At 60.5% G+C, this 17,339-nt stretch overlaps 1 protein-coding gene across 7 annotated transcripts; it reads left to right on the forward strand.

The window, feature by feature from the left end:
• Positions 1 to 491: 491 nt before the first annotated feature.
• On the forward strand, positions 492 to 16,377 carry TRPV2 (transient receptor potential cation channel subfamily V member 2). Of its 7 annotated transcripts, XM_060082889.1 has the most exons (16): positions 492 to 727; positions 1,024 to 1,107; positions 2,129 to 2,365; positions 4,319 to 4,452; positions 6,272 to 6,565; positions 7,175 to 7,473; positions 8,992 to 9,165; positions 9,563 to 9,718; positions 10,269 to 10,364; positions 11,159 to 11,229; positions 11,696 to 11,861; positions 11,993 to 12,059; positions 12,153 to 12,478; positions 13,380 to 13,507; positions 14,280 to 14,413; positions 15,809 to 16,377. In XM_060082889.1, exons 3-16 carry the CDS (start codon positions 2,166 to 2,168, stop codon positions 15,901 to 15,903), a joined length of 2,340 nt encoding a protein of 779 aa, XP_059938872.1. In that variant the 5' UTR covers positions 492 to 727; positions 1,024 to 1,107; positions 2,129 to 2,165; the 3' UTR covers positions 15,904 to 16,377. The 7 variants fall into 7 exon arrangements, with proteins under 7 accessions (XP_059938872.1, XP_059938871.1, XP_059938874.1 ...); XM_060082888.1 differs by lacking the exon at positions 1,024 to 1,107; XM_060082891.1 differs by lacking the exon at positions 1,024 to 1,107 and having other exon boundaries at positions 14,334 to 14,413.
• Positions 16,378 to 17,339: the final 962 nt, after the last annotated feature.

The raw sequence follows: 17,339 nt of genomic DNA on the forward strand, positions 1-17,339 counted from the left end.
TCTTGTCCAGGGCTGGTGTGGAAAGGTCTAATTTCGAAGCACAGGTCGGGCTCCTGTCCGCCCCTACTGGCTGGTGCTGGAAGCGCCTTTAGCTCAGAGAAGGAAGGCAGCGGCCGTCAGGGCCACTGGCTGGGGGGCTGGGGGGCTGGGGGAAGGCCCCGAAAGGTCGGGTGGGCGGGGTGCATTTCCAGGGGGAGGTGCTGGGCTGAGTCTCTCCTCTCCGGGGGGCGTCCACATCAGCTCTCCCTGCCCTGCGACGGGTCAACCAGTTCCCACGCTGAGCCACATGGCCGCTGGGGGGCAAGTGGAGGGGAAGGGGAGAGGTGGATGTCCGTGCAGTGGGGCGAGTCCCCTCCCCGCCCCACGCGACACGCCAGCTTCCCCCGAGGCAGGGCCCCGCACCCAAGGGTTGCCTCTGACTGCCCCCCCGCATCTGGGGGCCTCAGCGGCAGGCAGTGGGGTGAGGGCGGGTGGGAGGAGGGGCGTGTCTCCCCAGAGAGGGTGTGGCCCATGGTCCGGAGGGTCAGTCTCCCGGCCAGCGGGTCCTGCCGGGGGAGAGCTGACACCGCTGCGGCCAGGCGGGAGGGCCGATGGGCTGAGCGTGCGGAACGCCGACGGACCCAGCCGGCTCGCGGGGCTCCCAGCCAGCCCGCGCCCCTCCGGGCCGCACTTCCTCGGCAGCTCCGCCACCCGCCCGGACGCGCCGCGCGCAGCCTCCGCCGAGCCGGTGAGTCAGGGATGGATGATGCGGGCTTCCCAGGGGCCCGGGCCCCGAATCCTGACGGTGAAGGGTGGCGGCCGGGAACTCCCCCAGCCCGGAGCCAGGGTCTTCGAGGGGCTCCGGCTCTCTTCTCCACCTGGCCTACCAGATCCTTCCTCCCCGGCCGGGAGGATGGAGGGTCCGGGGGTCCAGCGGCTGGGCAGACAGCTGTTGCTGCGGAGACTTGGGAGCAGTGGGCTGGGAGGCAGAATGGTGAGGGGCTGGGGACATCAGCCAGGCTAAATGGCGTGTGGCCCGGGAAGGACGCCCCAGGGTGGGCAGAAAGACGCTGGGTCGAAACTGCATGGTGAGACAGTCGACAGGCCCTGGCCTCTCCTGCTGCTGTGGTAAGATGCCCCCCGCCGGCCCCCCGCCCCCGCCCGGGGCTGAAGCTGCGCAGAAGATGGTCCAGGCCCTGACCCTCCCACCCTCCGCTTCCCGTCCCCAAGCTCCGCTCTGCTCCCTGCCCCCTTCTCCTCCCCGCCAGCCCAGCTGTCTCCCCCCTCCCCAGCTCTGGACTCAGTTTCCTTCTTTCTGCCCACCCACTGGGGGGGCCCCCCCGGGGCTTCCCCCTCCCCGCCCTGGGGCCACGCCCTGGCGAGCGCTGGCGGCTGTGGTTTCAGCTCTCCTGGGAGGGTGAGCTGAGCTCCCCCGCCTGGCCTCGGGCCTGCCAGGGAGCTGCTGGGTGAGAGGGGGCTTGGGCACCAGCGAGGCGTCTCCCTCCTGCTGTGAAGCCCCTAGAGACCCTAAGGCACACAGAGGTGGCACTCCTCAGAGACTGCAAGTACAGACGGGCCCTGAAAGGTTTTGAGAACTGAAGAGGAACGTCACGGTAGGCCGCGGTAGTTTCAGACTAGGCTCTGCCAGCAGCTTGGGACCTTGGGAAAGTCACTTCCCCTTTCTGAGCCCTAGTCCTCCTGGCAGCAAAATGAGGGGTTTGATAGGCCAGGGGTTTTCTAACGATTTCCCCAGAGCACCCCACACCCGCTGTGTGGGAGGTTGAGTGACCTGCCCCACCCAAAACTGCTTTTTTTTTTTTGATGTAAATATTGGCCACTGGGCAAGATGTTGTGTAGAGAAAGGGGTGTGCTGTTAACACAGATGTTTTCGGACCAGGGGCTGTGGCCTCTCAGGGGTCAGGAAGTCCCAGAGGGAAGGTCAGGGACAGCTGTGGCCCCTGTTCCTCCAGCAGATCCTGGTCCTCCCTCCTTGCTCCCCTCCCCGCTCCTGCTGAGCTGAGCTCCCGGCTGGCGGCTGGTCTGCTTGTTACCCAGCTTCTAAACCTCTCTGGGCCCGGGCTTCAGCCAGCCCTCCTGCCCCGACTCCTACTGGGAGAAGCAGATGCCTCTGACATCTCTGTTCCCACAGAGGTTCCAGCCAGAAGGAGCAGCCTCCTCCCCTTAGGATGGCCTCGCCCTCCAGCCCGCCCGCTTTCAGGCTCGAGACGACAGATGGAGGCCAGGAAGATGGTGCCCAGGTGGACAAAGGAAAACTGGGCGGTGGTGCCGGGCCGCCCCCCATGGAGTCACCATTCCAGGGCGAGGACCGGAACTTCTCGCCTCAGATCAAAGTGAACCTCGGCTTCCGAAAGGGGGCAGGTGCCAGGTGAGGCAGCAAGCGGCGCCGGGGGAGCCCGGGGGCCTCACCGCCAGCAGAGTCAGACTGGGTGGCCTAGCCCAGCCCCAGTGCCCCTGTGCCACAGCCTTGGGGGTCCTGGGTCTGGCTCTGATGGCTCCTGGGCCCGACGGGCTGAACCCTGCTCTGCTATCTGGGATTGCTCCTTCCAGAACCTTCCCCATTCTTGGCCTTCTGTCTCCTGGGGTTGTGTTCTTCTTGTAGGGACATACTCTTTCACCTCCTGGCATGTCCCTTGTTGGTGCCGTCCCCTTCCCAGCCACAGTCCCTGCGGGGGGTGCTAGCAAGATCCACGCTCCAGTCCAAGAGAATCAAGGACATCTGGAAATGTCCCGGGGGTTCCCAGGCCCTGCTCCAAGGCTGGACCTGTTGCCCTGGGGTCGTGGACTCTTGGGATTGAGGACGGTGGCCTTCTGCTCGGAGCCACCTTCACTGTGACTTTCCCGTGATGTCTTCTAATTCAGACTGTGGGAGCCACTGTGGGAGCGCCACCTCCAGTCCTGTGGGTGTGGGGGAAGGGTGCACCTGGATCCCCACAGTGTGAGGTCTGACATACGAGGCTGGAGAACCTGCATGGGCCAGGCAGCTCTCTGCCAGGGAAGCCCCTCCCTCCCTGCTCATGCCTGGGACTCAGCCCCCAGCCTCGGCCTCCCAGCCCAGAGCCGCCTGTCCTGTTTGTGCTGCAGGACCGAGGTCAGGTTCAGACCAGGGCAGGAGAGGATGCTTGCAAGGCTTCTGGGAGTGGGGTCACCTGCCCGAGGCAGAACCGGCCCCTCGATGCCCTTTGGTGCTTCAATCTGTGCTCCCGTGGGGCCTCCCTATACCAGGACCGTGATGCCTCCCTGTGACAGGAAGTGCTTTGTCCAAATAGCCACTTCCCCCGGCTGGACTGCCCACGGGACTCCCCAGTCAGCCGCAGTGACCTCTTGGTCACGTCATGGCCGCATGGTCTGCTGGACGGATGATGCTGCGTCTGGCCAGGCAGCTTCCTGCCCTATCAATCACGTGATCATGGCTTAAAACATGACTGATCCCAATAATCCCCCCACTCATTAGAGCCCCCAACCCTTTCTTGGTTGATCCATTCCATGGCAGACCAGAGGGTCCCCAAAGCATCAAATAGTCCCCCCTTTCTTGTCCTGGTCTTGGTACCAGGAGCCCCAGGGGTGAGCCCAGGTGGGGATGCCCACACACGCTGGATTCAGAAGGGCTACCAACCCCTCCCGGGGCCTTTCCCAGAGGTGTGGCTTCTCAGGAAAATTCTGTGAGTGTCTGGTGTCCGCTCTGGACCCCACGTCTCTGAGAATCCTCCGTCTGTCCAGCCTGGAGTCTCTCTGGGGTTGGGAGTCGGAGTGTAGAGTTAGTTGAACAGCCAGCACCCCAGACCCGTGAGCTCTGCACCATGTGACTTTGGGAAAGTTACTCTACCTCCTTGTTTGTCTGATGGAGAAAATAGAGATTACTCACGCAGGGCAGAAGTGAGGGCCAAAGGGGCAGGTACTCCATTGTTCGTCCATAGATGGTTTTGGAGAGGACGTGGGGCTTTTCTTGATTTTCTTGGTGAGGCCAGAGGCACGTACGGCCCCCAACAGTCTGTGGGCACCTCCGGTAGCCCCGCCCCAACCCAGAGCCCAGCTCAAGAGCCATGACGAGCTCCTGTGCTGAAATGGACAATGAGGCTGTTGCAAGCGGCGGGGCACCTAGCGAATGACAGGAGATGCCTGCGGTCAGGACACGTGGTCCGGTGCCCCAGACAGGCCCCTCCTCCAGGGGTCTGAGCACTTGCGGTCTCCTTGGTCTGCCTAGGTGCATAGAGGCTCTCACAAGGGGCTCCTGGGCCCCAGAAAAGGCTCCCTGGGAAGCGGGACTTTCTGGGGGCCCAGGGCTCTCCTGCAGCGTCAGTCACAAACCACATCCCCACAGCCAGCCAGACCCGAACCGCTTCGACCGTGACCGGCTCTTCAGCGTGGTGGCCCGGGGGGTCCCCGAGGATCTGGTGGGGCTACCAGAGTACCTGCGCCGGACCAGCAAGTACCTCACGGACTCGGAGTACACAGGTAGGCCTGCTGCTCGGGCCAGAGCCGCCGTGTGCTGTGCTGAGACCAGGCTGCCGGCTGGGTGTTGGCCACAGGAGCTGAGGGGCGAGGAGGGGCGGAGTTCTAGCAGCCCTCCTGCCAGGACGACTGCAGGCGCCCTGCTGACAGAGCGGAGGACGGCTGTTCCCTCTTGCACTCACCCCACCAGCTCCCAGCCTGCCTCTGCCGCCCTCAGCCGTTTCAGTGGCCAAATGGAGGGATATTCACAGCCTTCCTCAATGCAGCCTTTCCCTGTCTCTCTCTCTTTTTCAGTAACAGCATCGCTGAGATCTAATACACGTACCTTACACTTTATCCATCTCAGAGCATTCTTTGCCCCAAATCTAAATATCTGTATTGTTTGGGGATATCTGATTAGGAAAAGAACATGTGTGCCTTCTAGAAGGTTCAAATAGTAATGAAATGTATAAAGCTGAGGGTAAAAACAGTCTGTCATCCTGGACCCCTGATAATGATTTGGGGTACATATTTTCAAACTGTTTAAATACATTAGGCATATATTTACATAAATGGGGTCATGCCATTGATGTAAATACATAATGATGTGCTTGTAATGGGCTTTCCCCCAACTTAGTCCATTTCAGTACACAGGCCTCAACTCAGTCACTGTAACAACCTGCAGAGTTTCCCATCCTGTACATTTACCACAATTTACTTAACTAACCCCTTACTGGTGGCCATTTAGGTTGTGTGTAGTTTTCGGCCTCAATACACTGTGTGCCAGGCCCTCTGTGGGCTAAGAATTTTGTATATGATTCCACGTGATCCTTACAATAACCCTGGAATGGTCCCATTTTACAGTGAGGAAAACTGAGGTTAAGAGAGGCCAAGGGGCTTTCCTGGTGGCACAGTGGTTAAGAATCCGCCTGCCAATGCAGGGGACACGGGTTCAATCCCTGGTACAGTGGGCCACAACTACTGAGCCTGTGCTCTAGAGCCCATGAGCCACAACTGAGCCTGCACGCCACAACTACTGAAGCCCGCATGCCTAGAGCCCATGCTCCGCAACGAGAGAAGCCACCGCAATAAGAAGCGCACACACCACAACGAAGAGTAGCCCCCGCTCACCACAACTAGAGAAAGCTCACGCGCAGCAGCGAAGCCCCAGTGCAGCCAAAGTTATAAATAAGTAAACAGGAGGCCAAGTGACTTGCCCAGAGGAGACAGAGTCATTAAGTGGTAGAGCCACTTAAGCAATACTGCTCCAGGGCTTCCCTGGTGGCGCAGCGGTTAAGAATCCACCTGCCAATGCAGGGACACGGGTTCGAGCCCTGGTCCGGGAAGATCCCACATGCCTCGGAGCAACTAAGCCCGTGCGCCACCACTACTGAGCCTGCGCTCTAGAGCCCACGAGCCACAACTACTGAAGCCCGTGCTCCTAGAGCCCATGCTCTGCAACAAGAGAAGCCACCACGACGAGAAGCCCGTGCACCACAACGAAGAGTAGCCCTTGCTCACCGCAACTAGAGAAAGCCCGCGCACAGCAACGAAGACCCAACGCAGCCATAAATAAATAAATATAAAAAAAAAGAAATACTGCTCCAAATGTTCTCATGTAGACACTGTTGCACACATGACGAACTCTGTCTTAGAAACTTAATTTCTAGGGCAGAAACTGTAGTCATACCTGTTGGTATTCTAACACCTGTTGGCTGGTGTCTTAACTCCCTGCAGCATGGCTGGGCTCCCTCCAGCCGGCCGGGGTACTTTGGGGCATGGGCTCACTGTACAGGCGGGTGGGTGGCCTGAGCACTGCGGTGCCCTCTCCCTCCTCCCACAGAGGGCTCCACGGGGAAGACATGCCTGATGAAGGCCGTGCTGAACCTTCGGGACGGGACCAACGCCTGCATTGAGCCACTGCTGCAGATTGACCGGGACTCGGGCAATTCTCGGCCTCTGGTCAACGCCCAGTGCACAGATGAGTACTACAAAGGCCACAGCGCCCTGCACATTGCCATCGAGAAGAGGAGCCTGCCGTGTGTGAAGCTCCTGGTGGAGAATGGGGCCGACGTGCATGCCCGGGCCTGTGGCCAGTTCTTCCAGAAGAAGAGCCAAGAGACCTGCTTTTACTTCGGTGAGGAGGCTTCTTGGATAAATTGAGCTGCAGAGGGGGTAAGGCCTCGCCCAAGGTCACAGGGTTAATGTGACCCTTAAACCCAGATCTGTCTGACCCTGAGGCTCATGCTTCTAATAGCTAGGCCGCCTGCAAAAGCAGTTTGTCTTAAGAGGTGTTGTATCCTTGTCTGGCCAAGGAAGCTCACCACACATGAGCTCAGACCAGGGCAGGGGAACAGGGGTGTAGAACTGGTGTGTGAGGAGACTAGACCAGACGGGGCCTGGTGGAAGGGGTGTCTGGGCCCCGGCAAAGCAAAGAGAAAGAGGCGGGGAGAGGGAACACTGGTTGGCAGGCTACCGTTCTGCTCCCTTAGATGGTGAAAAGCTTTGGGCCCCTCTCCCTTGCGTCACAGCTGGACAGAGTCACCTTGACTGGGGCTCCTAGGAGGATGCAGGGCCCGGGGACTTCTCCGCTCACTGCACTGGCCTGGGTGGGCCCGGGACCCCAAGGCAGTGCGCATCCTCTCCTGTGGGCGCCTGACCCGCCTCAAGGAGGTCCAGGGAGCGTGAGAAGCAGGCGGGTGGACGCTGGGAGGCCCGAGGCTCAAGCTGTCCCCTCGGCCCCCAGGCGAGATGCCCCTCTCTCTGGCCGCCTGCACCAAGCAGTGGGATGTGGTGACCTATCTCCTGGAAAACCCGCACCAGCCCGCCAGCCTGCAGGCCGCCGACTCGCTGGGCAATACGGCCCTGCACGCCTTGGTGATGATCGCAGACAACTCGGCCGAGAACACGGAGCTGGTGACCCGCATGTACGATGGGCTGCTCCAGGCGGGGGCCCGCCTCTGCCCCACGGTGCGGCTCGAGGACATCCCCAACCTGCAGGGCCTCACGCCCCTGAAGCTGGCTGCCAAGGAGGGCAAAATTGAGGTGAGTGGCCAGCCCCCCTTTCCAGGAAGCAGCAGGACTCAACCAGGATTTCTGCAGAAAGAGCCTGGGGTGGTGTCTAGCTCAGGACAGTTTCAGCATGCACCTCTCCTGTGTGTGTGTTTGTTGATAAATTATATATGAGCTACAGAATGAATATATTACATTTTACAACAGGGATTTTATTTATTTATTTTCTTTTGGCTGCGCAGCTTACAGGATCTTAGCTCCCTGATCAGGGATTCAACCCAGGCCATGGCAGTGAAAGCACCAAATCCTAAACACTGGACCACCAGGGAACTCTCAGGGATTGTCTTTTTAAGTCACTTGGGTTTCTTGATTAGGAGACAGTCTTCTCATGTTCTTTGTTCTCAGATTTTCTTCGTATTGATGGCTAAGTGTTCTTGATAACGAACATATCATCATATTGTTTACTATAACAGTTGCAAATTTTTCTGCCAGTTCAATATTAAAAAAAATTTTATGGCATTTTTTGCGACACAGAATTTTTACATTTTTATGTATCCAAGTGTTATTATCGTTTCCTTGGTTTTGCTATTGCTTAATTCCTTCTACAAGGTTTTAAAACTTTGTGTGTGCATGTGCATATGTGTGCACGTGAGTGTGTATACTCCATATCCATATTTGCTTCCAGACTTTTCTTTTGCAGTTTGATTTTTAATGCCTATAACTTTGATTTATCTGAAAGTTATAGGTTACTCTTATAAAGAGTAAGCACGAGGGACTTCCCTAGTGGTCCAATGGTTAGGACTCTTTGCTTTCATTGCCGAGGGCCCAGGTTCAATCCCTGGTTGGGGAACTAAGAGCCGCTCGGCAAAAAAAAAAAAAAAAAAAAAAAAAAAAAAGCATGATCCAGCTTTACTTTTTTCCCAAACGACTTTCCTGTTGTCTGGTCCTTATTATTAGGGGAGCTTACAACCCACACAGCTGACACAGGGCCCAATGCTTAGAACACAGGTATTTTTAAAGGTTAAGATAAAAATAAACATAAGCGGAAGTTTTATGTTTTTTTCCTGCCCTCCAAGGTCCCTGGGGTGTGGGTACCTCTCTTTGCTGTCTAGAGGCATGGCTGTGTGGCTTATGGAAGCCGCCCCCCAATCTGGGAAGCCTCCCCACCATTCCTCATTTGTAAGACCAAATTGCTTCTGGACCTGTCCGGGTTAGGGGTGGCTTCTAGTCTGTTGAAAGCTCTAGACTCTGGCCACAAACGTGCACACACGTGTGTAGCTGGTAGCCTCTGATCTCATGGGGCCTTAAGGACCCTTGGATTGGGGGTCCCTCGGCCACATGAGTGTCCAGGAAGGAGGCATTGGGGCAGGAGTGCAGAAGGAAGAGGCAGGCTGGCATAGGCGGGTGGGTGGGAGTGTCTACTCGGTGGCTGAGTGTGCATGGACCTGTGTAAGAGTTCATATGCGCAAGGACCTGTGGGTGCAGGGCGTGTTCGCGTGTCTGGGCGGTGGGCAGCTCTGTGCACGCCAAGCTCACGTGCCTGCCCTGTAGATTCTCAGACACATCCTGCAGAGGGAGTTCCTGGGGCCATGCCAGTCCCTTTCCCGCAAGTTCACGGAGTGGTCCTACGGGCCTGTGCGGGTGTCGCTGTATGACCTGGCCTCTGTGGACAGCTGGGAGGAGAACTCAGTGCTGGAGATCATCGCCTTTCATTGCCAAAGCCCGGTGAGCCTGCTTCACCCCGAGGGTGGGGGTGTGCGTAGGGGGCCTGGCAGAGCTCCCTGCAAGGTCCACAGTTCGGGGCTGCCTGCAGGACCACCCCTGCCCTTTAACTGAGCAGTCGGGGTGTGGCTGCACGTGTGAACCCGGCCGCCGGGCACACACTCGCTCCACACGGGCCGGTCCCACCTGACACGGGGGTCACACGGGGGTCCCGGTGGCTACCACTGGGGGCCTCTCTGTTGACCAGCACCTGCTCTGGACTGGTCACTCCACAGCCATGAGGGTGGGGTGGCGGCCGGCGGGGAGGGGTCGTTCGGGGCTCCGCACCCTCTGCGCTCTCCCCTGCTGCCTCCACATGTACTTGCTGAATGCGCCTCTGGCTCTCGCCTTCCCATCCCAGCACCGGCACCGGATGGTGGTTTTGGAGCCGCTGAACAAACTGCTGCAGGCGAAGTGGAATCTGCTCATCCCCAGGTTCCTCTTCAACTTCCTGTGTTACTTGACCTACGTGTCCATCTTCACCGCTGTCACCTACCACCAGCCTGCCCTGGACAAGGCAAGGCAGGGAGGGGCACATCCTGGGGAGGCCTCCTGGAAACAGTCCTGGCAGAAGATGGGGCAGGGATTACAACCCCGCCCTGCAAATGCTGACTGGAGGCCTGACTGCTTGGTGGTCCGCCCACGGCGCTTACATAGCTGGTCATGATATGGAAGTAACAACACAGTAGTAACAACAACAATAATAGTACTTACTGAGTGTGCAGCACACGTGAGAAAGTATTCAAGTAATTGACGACGTGTGTTAATGTATTTAATTAATTTCACAACAACCCTCTGAGATGATGAACTCTTATCATCGCCAGTTTACAGTTGAGGGAAGGAAGGCACAGAGAGTTTAAGGAACCTACCCAGGGTCACACAGGCTGTGAGTGGTGGAGTTGGGTTCTGAACCCAGGGAGTCTGGCTCCAGAGCCCATGTTCTCTCTGCTGCTCGGGGGGCCTCCCCATAGCTCTCATGAGGAATGGGCCCCCAGCCTTGCTCTCAGCGGGAAGCTGCTGTGGGGGGGGGGGGTGCCCAGGCCCGACCCGAGTGTGTCTTCGTGCAGGACTTACTCCCGCTGGAAGTGACTGCTGGGAACTCCATGCTGCTGCTGGGCCACATCCTGTTGCTAGTCGTGGGGGCCAACATCCTCATGGGCCAGGTGAGGGTTCCTCCCATCCCCCACCCCAAACCTGGAATTCTGCTACAAGAAGCCTGAGAGTGAGCTCACGACAGTGCCTTCATTTATGGGAAGCTGAATCCCACGCCTGGTCCCATCCTGGCCAGCCTCAGGGCAGCTGAGGGCCGAGGGTTCTGGCCTTGCCTTTTGGGCTCGGTACGCTCCCTGCTGTGCTTTCTGGGGTGCCCACGGGGCAGCAGACATCTCCTGTGATTCCTTGGCGGTGCCAGCTCTGCTCCCCTGGGAATGGAGCTGGAAGCCCCCGACCCCAGGTCCCTGGCTCATTCCTCACTTGGGGAGCACAGAAGGGTGGCGTGCCTCCAGCACGGCCTCTTCAGGGCAAGATGCTGCCAGCTTGCAGGAGACAGGCTGGGCCGTGGCACTGAGACTCTTGAGTGAGTCTTTGAGAGTGGGCAGGACTTAGGCACCAAAGCCAGGTTGGCTGGAGCACCCGGTGGTCCCTGTGAGGCCAGGGAAGGGGAGGGAAAGGAGCCTCTTTCACCATGTGGAGTGTGAGTCCTCCACCTGGATCCACAGGGAGACAGGAGGCCCCTGGCATTGTCTGGGTGTCTGCACTTTTTGGAAACAGGGTCCAAACTTTCTCAGCTACCAGCAGGACTCATGAGCACCCCCAAAATTCAAAGCTGCCGCCCGAGCCCCTGAGGTGGTCCTGGCGAGACTTTTACAAGCAGGCCGGCCGGCGGCCCTGAGGGCAGTGGGGCTGCTTGTGGCCTGGAGAGCAGGTGTCACGGCCTGTCCTCCTCCTTCCCCCGCAGCTGTGGTACTTCTGGAGGCGCCGTCTGTTCATCTGGATCTCGTTCATGGACAGCTACTTTGAAATCCTCTTGTACGTGTGACCTCACTCCTCCTCTCGTCTCCTGCCTGGGAGGGGGCACCAGGCGGGCTTTGGGGGTGAGGACCCTGGGCCAGGGAGCTCCAGGAGGCTGGGAGCAGCTCACAGGCCAGACTCCAGAGTCGGGCTGCTGTCTGTTCCGGGTCCTGAGCATGACAGTCACATCGACCGAGCCCTCGCTCCGCACCAGTGGAGCCTGAAGTCTTTACACACGTGTCTCCCTGAATCCTCACCGACACTCTCCGAGCCGGGCGTTATTACTGTTACCCCCATTGTACGGGGGAGGGGACTGAGGTCCACGGGGGTTGAACGCCTTGCCCGAGGTGGAGGTCCGGATGCTTGGATCCAGTCCCACACAGAGGCGGAGCTTCTCATCTCTGAGCCCGTGGAGGGAGAGGCAGCGGGGGTCAGCGCTGGCCACAGGAGGCCTGCAAGCTGACCCCGCCCTGCCTCCACGCAGCCTGGTCCAGGCGCTGCTCACCGTGCTGTCCCAGGTGCTGCGCTTCCTGGCCATCGAGTGGTACCTGCCCCTGCTCGTGTGCTCACTGGCGCTGGGCTGGCTGAACTTGCTGTACTACACGCGCGGCCTGCAGCACACGGGCATCTACAGTGTCATGATCCAGAAGGTGAGAGGCAGGGGTGGCCCCGTGCAGCCAGACCGGGCAGGGCTGGACACCACACCCCGGGGGGCTCCTTGTGGGCCCAGCGGGCAGGTGCCTCCCCCAAGCTGAACCCCCCACCGGCTCGTGCCTTCTAGGTCATCCTGCGGGACCTGCTCCGCTTCCTCCTGGTCTACTTGGTCTTCCTTTTCGGCTTCGCTGTAGGTAAAGGCCCCCCGTCCCCCACCCACTCCTCGCCCCCCCTCGAGGCTGCCCGCTGGTCTCCCCAGGCTGAGGAGCCCCTGCCTATCTCCTCAGCACTGGTGAGCCTGAGCCGGGAGGCCGAGGCCCCCGGGGCCCCTGCGGGCTCCAACACCACGGAGGTGGTGGGAAAGGGGGACAAGGAGGGCAGCACGGCCCCGTACGAGGGCGTCCTGGACGCCTCCCTGGAGCTGTTCAAGTTCACCATCGGCATGGGTGAGCTGGCCCTGCAGGCCCAGCTGCGCTTCCGCGGGGCGGTGCTGCTGCTGCTCCTGGCCTACGTGCTGCTCACCTACGTCCTGCTGCTCAACATGCTCATCGCGCTCATGAGCGAGACTGTCAACAGCGTCGCCAGCGACAGCTGGAGCATCTGGAAGCTGCAGGTGCCCAGCGACGTGCCCCGTCCCCTCCAGTGTCCTGGGCCCGGCAGGAGTGGCTCCGCCCCTCACAGGGACCCCCCTCGTCCACGCCTTCCCGCGCAGGGCTGACGTGAGGCTGCAGTAAGGCCGAGGGCGGCGCCTGGCGCACAGTAGGTGCTCAGCGTGTTCGTCACCATCATCATTAGGACTAAGTGCTTCCTGAGAGCCTAGTGCAGGGCTAGGCACAGTTCTAGGCTCTAAAGACCCGGCGGAGAACAAGACGGAGAGCCCATCCTCATACAGCCCCCTTCTGTGTTCGTCGCTTGTTCCGTGGGGCTGGCTTGGTGGACGAGGCAGGCGGGATGCGCAATCCTGCAGCTGGCCCAGGCTGCAGGAGCTTTGGGAGCAGGGGCTCGGGTAGCCGGGAGCTCATGTGACACCTGCCTGCCGTGGAAGCAAGAGCTGCTTCTTGACTGGGGAGGGTCGGGGGTGGGCCTAGGCAGTTGGTGCAGGGAGAACCTCGCCCCGGGGGGCTGGACTGTGTGACCAATTCACCGTTGACCTTGGGCAAGCCCCTTATCTTCTCTGAGCCTCACCTGCAAAGTTCTGTGCCCGCCCCCCGCCCCCAGCTTGCTTGCGTGGTAGCAGCAGGCACATGTGACGTTCCGTACCTGCTGGAATTCTAGAACCTGTAACGATGCAATTGCAAGGAACTGTAGGGCGCAGTCACATGCTGACTTCCCAGCAGCCACCCAAGGCATATTGGCCTCAGTCTGTAAGTGGGAAAGAGACTCAGAGGGACGCAGGGCCTGACACCACATAGGTACTCAAACCTTGGGGCTGGATTCAAATCCACGCACTTAGCAGATGCTGACTTCCACTGTAAAGTGCTGGCCACTCTGTCTGATGCATCCTTTGTCCCCAGAAAGCCATCTCTGTCCTGGAGATGGAGAACGGCTACTGGTGGTGCAGGAGGAAGAAGCAGCGGGCAGGTGTGAGGCTGACAGTTGGCATCAGGCCAGATGGTCGCCCCGACGAGCGCTGGTGCTTCAGGTGAGTGGAGAGGCTGGGGGGCGGCCTGGGGACCTTGCTGAAAACCAGGCGACAGCGGCTAGGAGTCAGGTCTGGTGGGAAAGGCAGGGCCTCGGAGCACCAGGGGACTCTGCCCTGGACAGGCGAGGTCAGTGATGCTGGATCTCATAGGCCCGGGCTCCACTGCCTGCTCTTCCTGTCTGGTCACCTTCCTGTCCCACTGACTGAAACTGGAGGTCCCTCCCCAGTGGTCCCTGACCGACTCCTTCTGGCCTGAAATGGGGCATATTTAGGAGGCCAAGAAGCCAGAGGCATCCTCGGGTTAGAGCATGCTAAGCTTGCCCCGCCTGGTCTGCTCTGCCCTCCCAACGCCCCCGTCCTGACCACGGAGGCTACAACCCTTCCACGGAGAGCAGACGCTCCCATGGGGGCGGGAACCTGGTGACAAGTGCACGGCCAGCAACACACTTTCCTGAGGTAGCAGCCAAGCAAGGGCGGTGGGTCTTAGCCACGTGGAGTAGCTGTGAAAGGGCCCCAGAACTTGGGAACACACAGATCCAGCTGATCTCAACTCCTCTCTGGATGCTGGGGGCAACCCAGGTCGCCGTGAACAGCCAGAGGGGACAGACGCCTGTTCCCCTTGGTGGGCGCCTGGCCGGGTCGGCAGTCAGTCTGAGAGCCGAGAGGATGGGGCTCGCGGGGGCTGCTGGGTGGCCCAGCGTCCTGCGGAGAGAAGCCCCGTCCTCCTCACAGCCCTGGTGGGCACCCCTCGGGGGCCCCTCTCCTGGGGCAGAGCACGCTGCCGCCTCGGCCTCCCGGAGCCTCACAGCTGCCCTGTGGCCCGCAGGGTAGAGGAGGTGAACTGGGCTGCGTGGGAGCAGACGCTGCCCACGGTGCGCGAGGAGCCCTCGGGGCCAGGCGGCCCTGGTGAGTAGCTGTGGAGTGTGTGTGTGTGTGTGTGCGCGCGTGTGTGTAAAGGATTTGCCCCTTAAAGTGGCGCTTCGCCCCCCCACCCCGTCGCCTGGGAAACCGGCTCTTGGGCACCCTCCCCTCCGGGCAGAGCGGCCAGCAGGGGGACAAGTTAGGGAGGCCCCCCAGCCCTGTGGCTCCGCCCCGACAGGCCAGCCTCGCTGCCGCCACACCGCTGAGAGGCCACTTCCTCCGCCTTTGTCCCCGTCAGGCCCGCGTCCCCTCCATTCTAGGGTGGCGCTGGCCCCCTCCACGGCCGGCAGGCGCCCACCTCCAGTCTTCGGCCCCCCTCCTCTCCTTTCTCGTGCTCTTTCCCACCCCTTCACTTGCCGTGGCCACCCGACACCCTGTACGTGGTCTCCTCCGGCCGCCCGGGCTCCTGGGTCCCTGACCGCGGCCCTCACGAAGCGACAGCTTTCCTGCGCGTCTCTGTGTCGCCCTTCCTCCGAGTCCTGCCGTCCCATCCCTGGAAGACTCAGAAAGCGCCCTTGTCCCTCATCTTGCCCCAAGCCACCCCGACCCACCCACCTGCCGCCGCCTCCAGCTGGACACCCCCAACAGGAACAGCCTTGGGCTGCCCTGTACGTCGGCCGCCCCTCCTGGCCCAGGCAGGAGGCCTTGCGGGTCCCTCCCCCTCCCCCGTCCCCTGGCGCTGAGTGTCCTGGGGGCCTCCGGTGGCCCCTCTGCCCTGCGCCTCACCTCTCCCACGTCTGCACCACGGGGGGGCTGCTCAGCTGGCACCCGGACCCCAGACAAGGCTTTACGTCCAGGCTCGTCCTACTCCAATCCCTCCTACGTAGATGAAAACTACACACAGCCGCACCACACACCGCCTCCCACTCCCTGGCAGGCCGCACCCCTCCCCCCGCGGTCAAGGCCCAGAGCCGTTGTCCAGCCCCCTCCCCGCACCTCCCTCCATGTGCCGGCCGGTCCCTCCGCAGTGCTCATCGTCCCTTCCTTTCCTGGGCTCTTGTCTCTGTAAGTGCCCGTCCATCCTCCGGGGGGGCGTCCCTTCTCCACCTTCCCCACCGGTGGCGGTGGGGGGGGGGTTTCCTCTCTCCTCTGAGCACCTGACGCTCCCCTCCCTCTGGCTCCTCAGCACATCATCTCGGCTGTTCTGGTTTCGAACACAAAGGCCAGTCACCTGCAGGGACTTTCAGCTCCTGGGAGGAGGTCCCTGACTGGCACCTGGCAGGGGTTCAAGAGATGCTTGCAGAAGCAGGGAGGCAGGAGAGGGACTGCTAGGGACCCCGAGGCTGCTGTCCCCTGGCATGATGTGGTTTCCTGGCTGTGGCTCCCTCCTGTTTCCCTGGTGCCTGCGTCCTGGGGACACTCCCTTCATCCCATTCACAGGCACCCTGAAGAAACCAGCCCTGGCCTCCCAATCCAGCCAGGACAGTGCCGTGGAGGAAGACCATGTGCCCCTCCAGCTCCTTGAGTCCCACTGATGCAGCAGGGGGCCGGGAGGACAGAGCACGGAATGTTTCCAGCCCCACCTACTGGCTCTGGGACCTCAAGGGACTTTGGTGGCAAACATAAATAAGTAATTTCTTGTGGCTAACTCTCCTGGAAACATTAGTTGAGTAAAGGTACTGGGCCCCAGGACTTCCCTGGTGGCGCAGTGGTTAAGAATCCGCCTGCCAATGCAGGGGACACGGGTTCGAGCCCTGGTCTGGGAAGACCCCACATGCCGCGGAGCACCTAAGACCGTGCGCCACAACCGTCTCTAGAGCCCACGTGCTGCAACTGTTGAAGCCCACGTGCCTAGAGCCCGTGCTCCGCAACAAGAGAAGCCACCGCAATGAGAAGTCCACGCACCGCAACGAAGAGTAGGCCCCGCTCAATGCAACTAGAGAAAAGCCCGCGCACTGCAGCAAAGACCAACGCAGCCAAAAATAAAGTAAAAAAGAATTTTAAAAAAATGTACTGGGCCCCTGAGCTGGTCGGCGTCTGCATGTCTCTGTGAGCTCACGTCTGTGTCTGGGGCCAGGCTGCTCCCGCCCTCTCCTGGGCACAGGGACCCTCACCTACCGCCCCCCCAGCTGCCCTCTTCGGGGTGCAGGCAGCTAGCCGAGGCGCTGTGCCTGCTGTCACCACAGACGCGAGGTGGTGGACACCAGCAAGCACAGCCGCCTGTCCTTCCTCTCCCACAGCCTCCAGACACCCCTTAAAGCCACCCCAGGACGTCTCTCAAAGCCTTTGCACTCCTGGGCTTACTTAGTTCAGGCTGTGGATTATTGCCTCCTCTCCCCGCTGGCTTCCTGCGCAGTTCCCACCCTTCCAAGCCAGAGGGACCTTCCTGAGACACAAGGGCAACAAGTTACCCCCGTCTCTGAAGGCTTGAGAGGCTCCCGGCGCCGACGGGGGCCCTAGCTGGCACCCCCAGCCCTCCGCGGTGTTGCAGACGCCTCCTGCTCTCCTTGGCACCTGCAGTATATCCTTCACGCAGGATGGCAGACCTCGTGTGTGGCTTGGCTCTCCCTAGAAGCCTCCTCTCTCTCCATTAAAATAATACGCTTATTTCTAAAACCAGCTCAAAAACCTAGGTCTCACTACCGCCTTTCCAGTTTTCACCCTTAGGGTAATGTGTGTTCGTAAGACGCGCGTGCACGGGTTGAATGTTTTTTAAGTGGCAAGAGCCGAGCCTGTTCCCACGCTGGGACGGAGGGAGGTTTCGCCGCTGGTGAGACGGGCCACAGCTGGAGGAGTCCCGAGGGAGAGGGGACGGAGGAAAGGGACTGAGGAGGGGGGTCGGAGCGCAGGGGTCTGGAGAGGCTCGTGCAGGGAGAGCAGACGGCACCGCCCCCCCAGGGCCAGAAGCAGCTACGGTGTGTGCACACTTGCTGCGCGCCCAGGCTCTGCAGGGTTTCAAGGGCGTGATCGC

The sequence above is a fragment of the Mesoplodon densirostris genome, chromosome 18, assembly GCF_025265405.1.
Source record: "Mesoplodon densirostris isolate mMesDen1 chromosome 18, mMesDen1 primary haplotype, whole genome shotgun sequence".
Lineage (NCBI taxonomy): Eukaryota > Metazoa > Chordata > Mammalia > Artiodactyla > Ziphiidae > Mesoplodon > Mesoplodon densirostris.